Source organism: Camarhynchus parvulus, chromosome 4, assembly GCF_901933205.1.
Source record: "Camarhynchus parvulus chromosome 4, STF_HiC, whole genome shotgun sequence".
NCBI classification, from domain to species: domain Eukaryota; kingdom Metazoa; phylum Chordata; class Aves; order Passeriformes; family Thraupidae; genus Camarhynchus; species Camarhynchus parvulus.
Window position 1 is genome coordinate 2,865,774 of NC_044574.1, and position 10,441 is coordinate 2,876,214.

The window sequence follows — 10,441 nt, forward strand, 5'->3', positions numbered from 1 at the left end:
GAAAAATAATGTAAAAATACTGTAAATAATATATCCTGTAAAATAATCCTTTAAAAAAAATCACGGGGAAGGGCGCCTTATCCCCGTGCCTGCTGGCTGCCAGGCTGCTTCTCCTGCCTCTCAGCGCTCCAAGGCATCTCTTCAACTTCCAGCCTTTCCCTCCAGATTCACCCGCTCCCCCCCATCGCTGCAGGACCCAGCCCGGACCCCCGCCCCGCTCTTTGCTCCTCCCTGGGGCTCCGAGGGAGCCGGGGACCATCTGGGTCCCTGCCCGGCAGAGGCGAGGGGAGGGCGGTAGGAGGGACCGGCGAGGCGGGGAGGGGAGAAGGATGCTCCGGGGGTGGCTCTTTGCTTCCTCGCCCGCCCGGAGCTCGCAGGGGCTCGCCTGGAGGATGTCTCACCCCCTCGGCACAGGTAACTCCGGGATCCCCCCCCATGGCCGCAGCCGGGGGATGCTGCAAAAGGGGAGGAAGGGGCCGCAATCCGGCTGGGATTGAAACAAAACTTCCAGGGGGAAAATGGGGTTTGAAACAAAACAACAACAACAATAAAAAAAAAGAGGATGCAGGTTTATGCACGATGCTCGGAGCATCCAGGGGTGACCCTTGCCTTGAAGTTTCCTTGTGGATGGCAGGGGTGGGATGCCGGGGGTGGGAGCGCGGCCGCGGCTCTCGGAGCCGAGCGTGGTGCTGATGCTCAGGCTCCGGGAGCGAGCTGGGATGCCTGGGCTGTGCGTGGTACCCGGGATGTGCATGCCGTGGATCCACTCCCGTGGCTACCGACAGCCCGAGTGTGGCCACTGCGTGCCAGGAGCGGGGATTTGCGGTCCCGGCTTTGAAGTTTGCGTGTGCCACGGGCAGGGGATGCAGCGGGCGGGGGCTGTGCCCACGCTGGTGCTGTGGCTCGTGTTGTCGCATGCACAGAGGAGGCTCTGCAAGGGATTAAATGTATGGATGCAGAGGAGAAGTGCAACAGCAGCCGGCACAGCTCGGCAGGGGAACACCATCCACGAGCCGTTCTCTCTCCTGGAAAAGCACATTGATGAGCGGGGAGATGTTGCAGGGAGCCCGTGCTCCTTCCCAAGTGGAGAGCGGCTTCCTCCAAGCATCCCCCGGAAAATGCGTGTCCTTAAGGAGACTTGGGAAGCGGCTTCCTGCCGGGCACGTGAGATGCAGCCGCAGCAAGAGCTGAGAGGGGTGGAGGGGGGTGGTGACGGTGGGCGAGAGGATGAGGGGATATTGGATTCTCTTCGCCCTGTTTGTGACGAGATGTTCTGGTTTGTCACGGGAGGTGTCACTGCTGGGGTAGCGCTGGTGGCGAGCTCGGAGCATGCTGCTGAGGGCCAGCCCCAGGAGGTTTCTGGAGCAGCACCTTCTGCTGGTGGAGAGCGCAGAGCAGCAGCGGCCGGCTCGGGAAGCGCTCCCGAATCCATTCATGACTGAGGAACCTCCCGCCCCAGCCGAGCCCGAGCTGCCGCCCTCCAACCTCACCAACAACGGCACCGACTGCGGCGAGGAGATCCTGCTCTATGGGGACACCGAGAAGGTCGTCATCGGGGCCGTGCTCTCCATCATCATCCTCACCACCATCGCCGGCAACGGGCTGGTCATCATCTCCGTGTGCATCGTCAAGAAGCTCCGGCAGCCCTCCAACTACCTGGTGGTGTCCCTGGCCGCCGCCGACCTGTCGGTGGCCTTTGCTGTCATGCCCTTTGTCACCATCACGGACCTGGTGGGGGGAGAGTGGCTCTTTGGGAAGGTGTTCTGCAATGTCTTCATCGCCATGGACGTGATGTGCTGCACCGCCTCCATCATGACCTTGTGCATCATCAGCGTGGACAGGTGAGGCAGGGGTGGGTTGGTGCCCTGTGCTCAGGTGGGATCTGGTATCTGGGGTGTTGGGAGCTGCTAGGATGGTGTTCCTGCTTGGATCAGTGCTCCTGGAGGTGTTTTTTGCAGGTGATGAGGGTTTTCTGTGGGAGTTCAGTGCTCCCTTTGGAAGAGCTGGGCTCAGGGTGTTTTCTCAAGTTGCTTCCCTAAGTTACTTCCTTAGTCTTCCCCCTTTTGGCAGCTGCTTCTCATTGTTCCTGAGGAACAGCACCTGACCTCCTTCATGGAAGGTGCCTGGGCCATGAAACCATTCAAGAAATTAAAAAAAAAAACAAACCCAGATGCACTTTGGAAATCCAGGCTCCAGGGCTTCTGCAGCCAATCCTGTGGGATTTTGTGCTGCTCCCTGGACTCATGCCTTGGCTAAGACTGTCAGCATCTCCCCACACCCCATCCCAAGATCCCAAACCCCCCGGTTTAGCTCAGTGAGCGCATTTGTGAGGATTTTTCAGCTTCACCTCCCACACCTGGAGCTGGGAGGGAAAGGCTGAGCCTGCCTGGCAGAGTGGCCGGGCTTGGCCAAGTCAGCACCTTGGTGGCTCTAATTTTAGCAGCTGCGTCAGCGGGGCCATGGCGCTGCCGAGCCGGGGGCCGGGGCTGACGTGCGCTGCCTGCTCGGGGGTCGCTCTGGGCTGAGCTGGCTCTGCTGGGCTGGGATGGGCTGCTCAGGGTGCAGCAGCTCAGGGAAGGGACACATCCCACAGCTGAGATGTGCTCTCTCAGCTGTGCCACCTCCCCGGTCACCTCTGCAGGTGTGACAGTGGGTGACAAAGCAGAAAGGACAGAGAGGATCCTGCTGCTGCTTGACATCCCCCCCAGGCAAGCCAGCAGTGAGTCCTGCTCCAAAGCCTTCATCCCCACCAGGCACTGCTCCCCTGGGAGCTGCAGATCCACAGCCCTGGGCAGCTCAGAGCTGCTGGCAGACAGAAAAGCCCTGCCAGGCCACGGGCAGGGTTCAGCTCTTCTGCTGAATTTGCTTTATTTTAATAATTTTCCTGTTGGGGAAAAAAAAAAGCAGGTGTGCTCAGAGCTGGCAGGAGCCTGACTCTGTGAGAGGGAAGGGATGGAATGCAGGAATTAAATAGGAATGAAGTGTGTCAGTGCTTCCTCCCGGTGGGTGAGGAACAGGGAAGTGGCTACACACTAACCAGACTGGCTTTGCTTGAAATGTTCCTTTTCCTTTTCCTTTTCCTTTTCCTTTTCCTTTTCCTTTTCCTTTTCCTTTTCCTTTTCCTTTTCCTTTTCCTTTTCCTTTTCCTTTTCCTTCTCCTTCTCCTTCTCCTTCTCCTTCTCCTTTTCTTTCTTTTCCTTTTGCCTTGCCTCCCCTTTCTCCTTTCCCCTTTCCCCTTTCCCCTTTCCTACTTTTCCCTTTACCCTTTTTCCTTTTTCTCTTTTTCCCTTTCCCCTTCCATTTCTCCTTGGCCAAGCATGTCAACAACTCTCCCCACCCCATCCCAATTCCCCAAAAACCCATTACACGCAATCCTTTCTCCTTTCCTTTTCCTTTCCTCCTTCTTCCCTTCCCTATTTTTCCTTTTCCCCTTCTCTTCCCATTTCCTTCCCCTCCTTTCCCAACCAACCAATCCCATCCCTTGGAACAAGACTTTTCCAAACACACACACAAATAGGAGAGATCTTTCCCCAAAAAATCCTTGCCATGGATTCCACTCCTCCACCACATCTCCAGGGAGCAGATCCATACCCAAGGACACCATCCTGAGTTTGATGTCACTTTGCCTTTCCTGGGAAGGAGGGAGGGAAAAGCTGTGTCCCAAGAGGTTGTCAAAGAGCCTGAATTTTCTGGCCCTCATGCGTTGGCACAGGAACTGCACCGTGATCAGTTTGCTCCCAGAATTTCATCCTTACCACGCCACAGGCCTGGTGGGGAAATTGAATGGTTGCAGGGCAGCTGCCTGGGATATTTCCAGCTGGGAAAGGAGAAAACCAGTGAGGATTGAGCAGAGGGAAGGGACTGGACCATCCCCCCAGCTGTGCCCACCCAGATCTGAGTGGGAGGAAGGACAAGTGCAAGTGGAGGGGGCTTGTAGGGTCAGTCTGTGCTGGGGCTTGAGGAGAGAATGGGAATTATTGGGATGTCCTCTGGTGCATATCAGAGGAGGAAGGGACTCAAGGATGTCCTGGAATGGGCTGGGAGTTGTGTGAACCATCCCAGGGCAGTGTCTCAAGCATCCTGTGCAGCATCACTGCTCCACATCCACCCAGCATCCTCAGGCAGTGCTTGGAGGTGGACTGAGGATCCAGGATCATGCCTGGATCTCCACTTCCCCTCTGAGCCTGGGACAGGCAGGATTTTTCATCTGACTCTTGATGGAAACATCTCTAAAAGCACAGTTCTCAATTTCTATGCTGATACAACCAAAAACAAAAGCACAAGGAGAGTTGAGCTTGCAGAATGCCTGAAAAACCTGCTCCAAAAGAGATTAAATTGTTATCTCAGCGAGGCACAACCCAAACCTCCCCCAGTGATGGGGACCAGCTCTTCCTCCTGCCCTGTGAGGAAGAAGATGAAAAGCCCTGGTATTTCTCAGAAATAGAAATATTTCCTCTGTTCTGTCCTGAATCCAACTTGGTCAGCACTGTCAGGCCTGTCGCTGCCAAGGAGGAGACCCTGCTTTTATTGATGGCTGAAGTGTCCTCAATATTTTGCTTAGCTTAGATGGAAAAGCTACTTGGTTTGCCCAGGATGATGAGGACTATTAAAATGTAGGCTGCTGTTATTGATTATTAATGCTGAGGGCTTCCTAAAAGCCTCTCGATTGAAGCTGGTAGAACTAATCTTGTCTGAAGCGAGATTTGATTGATTTCCTTTGAAATCAGAAAAGAAAAATGCTGGAAACATCCATCTTGCTCTTATATTTTCCTTATGTAAAAGCCTGCCAATGTTGCAGATTTTTTAATGTCACAAACCAAAAACAAACCACCAACAAAAAAAAAAATCCCCTCTTTTGGCTGCTCAGCTTTGATGAAACTCTCCATAAAAATGCCAAGAAGCTGACAAAAGGAGCTCCCCAAAGCCCACACATCACTTCTGGCATCCCTGGTGGGGAAAAAACTCCCCATCCATTCCCCAGGCAGCTCTGCTGGGGCTCTCCCCTTTCCCTGGCAAGTATTTTCCACCCAAAATCAGATTATATGCTCCAAATTGGGGTCACCCTCAGTAAAAGGATGCCTCCTCAAAGTCAGCAGGATGAAAACTGCACAGCATTTTTCTGGATTGCCTTTCCCATGTCATTCATCCAAAGGTTGCCCAGGCTGGGTAGATCCCTGCTCTGTATGTGGGAGGCTCCACCAGCTCTTACTTAGGGCACTTCAGCAGCCTCCAGCTGCCTTTTGTTTCCTCCTTTCCTTCAGCAGGATGGGGCAGGAATGGCATCAACTTGGAAATCAGGGAAGGAGCTTATTTTGGCTGCAGAGGAGGCATGGAATTGTGGTAAAACAGTGGGGTTGAGGAAACCCTAATTCTGAGCCCTAATTCTGGGCTCATTTGTCCCCCTGGGTGAGTGCAGATTCATCTTTTCCCAGTTCACCAGCTGCAGGATGGAGAAAGGGGGAACCTCGGGGAGGTTTGGGGTGTTTTGATTATTTAATCCCTGGCATAATGATCCAAAAATTGAGGGGGGCTTTCAGGGAAGCCACAGAGGGACTTTGCATCAGGAAATATAAATACAGGACAAGGGCAGGGATGGATGGGAGATTGGGAAGGAATTCTTCCCTGTGAGGGTGGTGAGGCCCTGGCACAGGGTGCCCAGAGAAGCTGTGGCTGCCCCTGAATTCCTGGAAGTGTCCAAGGCCAGGTTGGACAGAGCTTGGAGCAACCTGGGATAGTGGAAGGTGTCCCTGGCCCTGGGGTGGAACTGGATGGGATTTAAGGTCCCTCCCAACCCAACCCAACCCAACCCAACCCACTCCATTACTCCCACTGAGTGCAGAACAAACCCTCTGGGTTGGCTCACCCATGGGGTTTGCTGGTGCAGCTCAGCCTGGGGCAGATCTCCCACCCCACAGCCAGAGGGGCTGGGATCTGCAGGATCAGGGATGTGGCAGGAATTTATTGCACCTGGCATGAGTGGCTGCACCACCAGCCCTGCAAATCCACACCTGTCTTGGTTTGGAAAGACAGGAGTCTGCTAAGGAAGGCAGGAGCCTCCCCTGAAATTGAGAATGTAAACCCTCCCCACCCCTCCGAATTGCTACAATTTTAAATTAAGGGGCTCTCAGGCAAAGATATGGGAGCAGGCAATAACAGTTCTTTAATAGGGAAAAAATAAAAAGAATAAAATATACAATACAGTCCACTGGAACAACACTGACAGAGTCAGAACCCAACCTGACACCCTGTTGGTCAGGGTGCTGGTGGCAGTCCGATTGAAAATGTGGCTGCAGTCCTCTGAAGTATCAGGTGTGGTTCTGTTGGAGCAAGGGGGTTCTGTAGAGAAGGATGTAGTCTTCCTCTGAAGATCCAGGAGGAAAAGGTAGCTGCTGTTCCTCTGGGGAATCTCGTGGAGAAATAAACTGAAACTGCAATTTCAGAATCTTGGAGTATATGGGGTAGCAGTGCTTGGCTCCTCCCTCTGGGCGGAGCATCTCACAATGGGATGTTATAGTTCTTATCAGTCATGCACCGATATTCAATAGTCTGTTATCAGCGGAGATCCCCTCCCGAGGAAGGTGTGAATGTGGTCATTCAAAGAGAGAGATAAGGCAAACTGCTCACTTGACAAGGTAATCAGCCATACAGATGGTAATGGAAAACATCTTGCATGCAATCTTCAACAACACCGAGTGCCTGCAAATCCTGGGAATTGCCTTTTGCTACCTGGTTACCCTAAACTTGATTAACAGCACGACACACACACAGAGAAAAACTAAAAAAAAATTCAAAGGGAGAGAATTCCACTCAAATTCCACTGCCTGCCAGCGCCACTGTGCCTCCTGTAAACGCTGCCCTATTTTGAGGGCTCCCTGCTCGTTTCAGAATTATTACAAAGACCTGAAAACGGCCCCGTTTCCCCCAGCAGCAGCGGCTGAAATGTGTCAGCTTTGCCTGCTCGTTAAACCACAGTCACCGAACGTTTCCCTCGTAAATTCCTTGAAGTTTCAGCAAATCCCAGGCGGATCAGCTTCCAAAGAAACATGGGAATAGCATAAGAGAGGGTGGCACACAACTCAGCATGGATTTTTTGGTGAAGCTTGTAGCTTGGATATCCAGAGGGGTGATTTTTGGGGTGTTAATTTGGGAATTGCAGGAGCAGAGCGAGGTTTTCTCCCGGTTTGGCCATCAGGAGGGAATGGGGTGCCCGAGAAGCTGTGGATGCTCCATCCCTGGAAGTGTCCAAGGCCAGGTGGGATGGGCATGGAGCCACCTGGGATAGTGGAAGGTGTCTCTGCACGTGGCAGGGGGTTGGAAATGGATAATCTTGAAGATTCCATCCAAGCCAAACCATCCTGGAATTCTCTGAACATAGAGAGTTTTGGTTGGTTCTTGTAACTAAGAAAAAAAAATAATTCAGATGAAAATAAGGAAAGAACAACTCAGTGAATGAATTCAAAATAATTTTATCAGGGAGGCAGGGGAGAAGACTTTAGTCTCTCAATTGATTTAGCAGTCAGGAGGGGAGGAGAAATTAGATTTTTTTATATTTTATTTCCATCTTCTAATCTTGGGGGATGATCTGGAAAAGCGAAATAATAAGGGAAGAGAAAATCTCCTAACACACTAAGACTGACTGTCAGAGAAAAAATTATACAGCAGAGGTAAAATTCTCCACAGATATTTTCCATTTTTTTTGCTCAGCTTTTAGCAGAAAGTACTCATAGAGCTGCTGCTCTCACTGCCCCTCTGTAGCGACACCTTTCATCCAAGAACAAGTTAAGAGGTGATGTGTTCCTGCCTAAAAATTCCTGGCAGCAGGAGATTGGAATCAAAAAGGCTGTAACAGAACAGAAATCCATATGAGTGGCTTGAGGTTTTTGCTGGATTGATTGGAGCTGAGTAGCAGGCAGATGTTTTCCAGGGGGAATGTTGTCTGACAGCAGCCAACTGCCCCCTTGATTTATTGATTTACAATTCTAATTTACCCACAGCTGACACAATTTCTTTATCACACAAACCTCTCCAGTAAAAGTCAGGATAGTTCATGTTTACACCCTGTGGCACCACCAGGAGTTGATGGTGGGTGCAGCCTCCAGCTCCTTTCAGGCAAAATCACAAGGTAACTCCTAACCCTAGGAGACAGGACTGGGGAATCTGCGGGTCACCAGGTGTTTTTGGGATCTCTTACTCCAAACTCCACTCATTTTCCTCTTGAGGGAGAGCTGGACTCCATCACTTTGGCAGCCACCTGCTGTGCAAGTGAGCAGATGGCTCCAGCTGCTTGGGTCATTCCTATTGGAGTTTCCAGAGGTCAACAACTTTCAGGGAGTTGTGCAGAGCCACAAGGTCCCCCCGAGCCTCCTTTGCTCCAGGCTGAGGCCCTTTCCCAGCTCCCTCAGCCATTCCTGCTGCCCCAGACCCTTCCCCAGCTCCATTCCCTTCCCTGGACACTCCTCATCCCCTCAATCGCTTTCTTGTCATGAGGAGCCCAAAACCTGTCCCCAAACAGCATCGTCCACTCTCCAGCTTTACTTGCAGGACTCACCCAGACACATCTTTAAATCTTCCCAAAGGCAGGATTATTTCTTGGTCTCCCAGGGCCATCTTAGCTGCAGGTTATATTTCTTCACCAACAAATAAGAAAAGGCTGCAGTGCCTCCCAATTCCCATTAAACACTGCTAGGAGTTATTCCTTTCATCTGGAATCAGTCCTGTGGCACATCACTCTGAGCATCACCCACCCCACTCCTGGGTGCCTCCAGCACTCTGGAGTGTGACATGCCATGGCTGGAAGCTGTTGCATGTTCTCTGTGCAGAATAGTTCTGGTGGAAAAATAAAATTCTTAAGGCATTTTTTATTCCTGAAAACGAAGCTTTTAAAAGTATTTTTATTCCCCAGGAGATCATGCAGAGTTCAGACTGCACTCAGCAGTTCAATGACACCTCATGTTATGGATATCCCATCCCTGGAAGTATCCAAGACCAGGTTAGACAGGGCTTGGAGCAACCTGGGATAGTGGAAGGTGTCTCTGCTCATGGCAGGGGGTTGGAATGGGATGATCTTTTAGGTCTTTTCAACCCAAACCATTCTGTAATTCCACGCAAGGGGTGATTGCAAAAAAGTGAGGAATAAATTGTGGCGTTTAGTCAAGCTGGAATGGGATGGCCTTTAAGGTCTTTCCAACCCAAACCATTCTGTGATTCCACACAGGGGGTGATTGCAAAAAAAGTAAGGAATAAACTGTGGTGTTTAGTCAAGAGATCTCCATGTCTGTGGAGATTTTCATTTGGTGAATTAATTTCTTGCCCCTTCTGAGGGCCAAAATTCCCTCACAGCTGATCAGGAGTGAAAACCACCCCAGAGGGAGTGAAAACCACCTCAGAGCACCCACCCCTAACCCCTGACAACTCCTCCTCCTCCCCGCAGGTACCTGGGCATCACGCGGCCTCTGACCTACCCCGTGAGGCAGAACGGGAAGCTGATGGCCAAGATGGTCTTCATTGTGTGGCTCCTGTCGGCCTCCATCACCCTCCCTCCTCTCTTCGGCTGGGCCCAGAACGTGACGGTGGAGCGGGTGTGCCTCATCAGCCAGGACTTTGGCTACACCGTCTACTCCACGGGGGTGGCCTTCTACATCCCCATGGCCGTCATGCTGGTGATGTACAGCCGCATCTACCAGGCAGCCAAGGTCAGTGCCGAGAAGCACCGCTTCATGAACTTCCCCAAGCATTACGAGGACGAGGGCGTCTACTGCCTCGAGGCCTCCGCCCGCGCCCACCACAGCTCCCGCCGCACCAAGGCCGCCGAGGAGTGCGCCACGCTCTCCAAGCTGCTCCGCCAGGACCGCAAGAACATTTCCATCTTCAAGCGGGAGCAGAAAGCCGCCAGGACCCTCGGCATCATCGTGGGGGCCTTCACGTTCTGCTGGCTGCCCTTCTTCCTGATGTCCACGGCGCGGCCGTTCATCTGCGGCATCCGCTGCAGCTGCATGCCCCTGAGGCTGGAGAGGACTCTGCTCTGGCTGGGTTACACCAACTCCCTCATCAACCCCCTCATCTACGCCTTCTTCAACAGGGATTTGAGGACTACTTTCTGGAACCTGCTGCGCTGCAGGTACAGGAACATCAACAGGAGGCTCTCGGCCGCCAGCATGCACGAGGCCCTGAAAGCCACGGAGAGGCACGAGTGCATCCTGTAGTGCCTGACCTCCTGCCTCTCCATGCCCTCGCTCCCCTGGCCTCCCAGGGGCTGGCAGGAACTGTCCAGCCCCACCAGACATTGCCACTGAGTGTGATCGTCCTTTCCCTCACACCGTGAGGAGCTGCGGTGTTCCTCACCCTGGGAACAAGTGGAGGGAACTTTGGGAACAACCTTTCCTTCTCACTCTGTCCCAGGTGGAAGCAAGATCTGGGGGGGTTCAAGGTCTACCAAGGACTG

At 52.6% G+C, this 10,441-nt stretch overlaps 1 protein-coding gene across 1 annotated transcript; it reads left to right on the plus strand.

Annotated features, from left to right (window-relative positions):
- The first annotated feature begins 372 nt into the window (after window positions 1–372).
- LOC115903456 (5-hydroxytryptamine receptor 7-like) lies at window positions 373–10,234 on the plus strand. The gene is made up of 3 exons (XM_030947953.1): window positions 373–414; window positions 1,291–1,841; window positions 9,431–10,234. Exons 2-3 carry the CDS (start codon window positions 1,330–1,332, stop codon window positions 10,200–10,202), a joined length of 1,284 nt encoding a protein of 427 aa, XP_030803813.1. The 5' UTR covers window positions 373–414; window positions 1,291–1,329; the 3' UTR covers window positions 10,203–10,234.
- Window positions 10,235–10,441: the final 207 nt, after the last annotated feature.

What these genes read in the sequence shown, in the direction of transcription:
- LOC115903456 (XM_030947953.1), top strand. Translation starts at nt 1,330, where the DNA reads ATGCTGCTGAGGGCCAGCCCCAGGAGGTTTCTGGAGCAGCACCTTCTG. An exon ending in TGCATCATCAGCGTGGACAG is followed by an intron (nt 1,842 to 9,430) that starts GTGAGGCAGGGG and finishes TCCTCCCCGCAG; the next exon opens with GTACCTGGGCATCACGCGGC.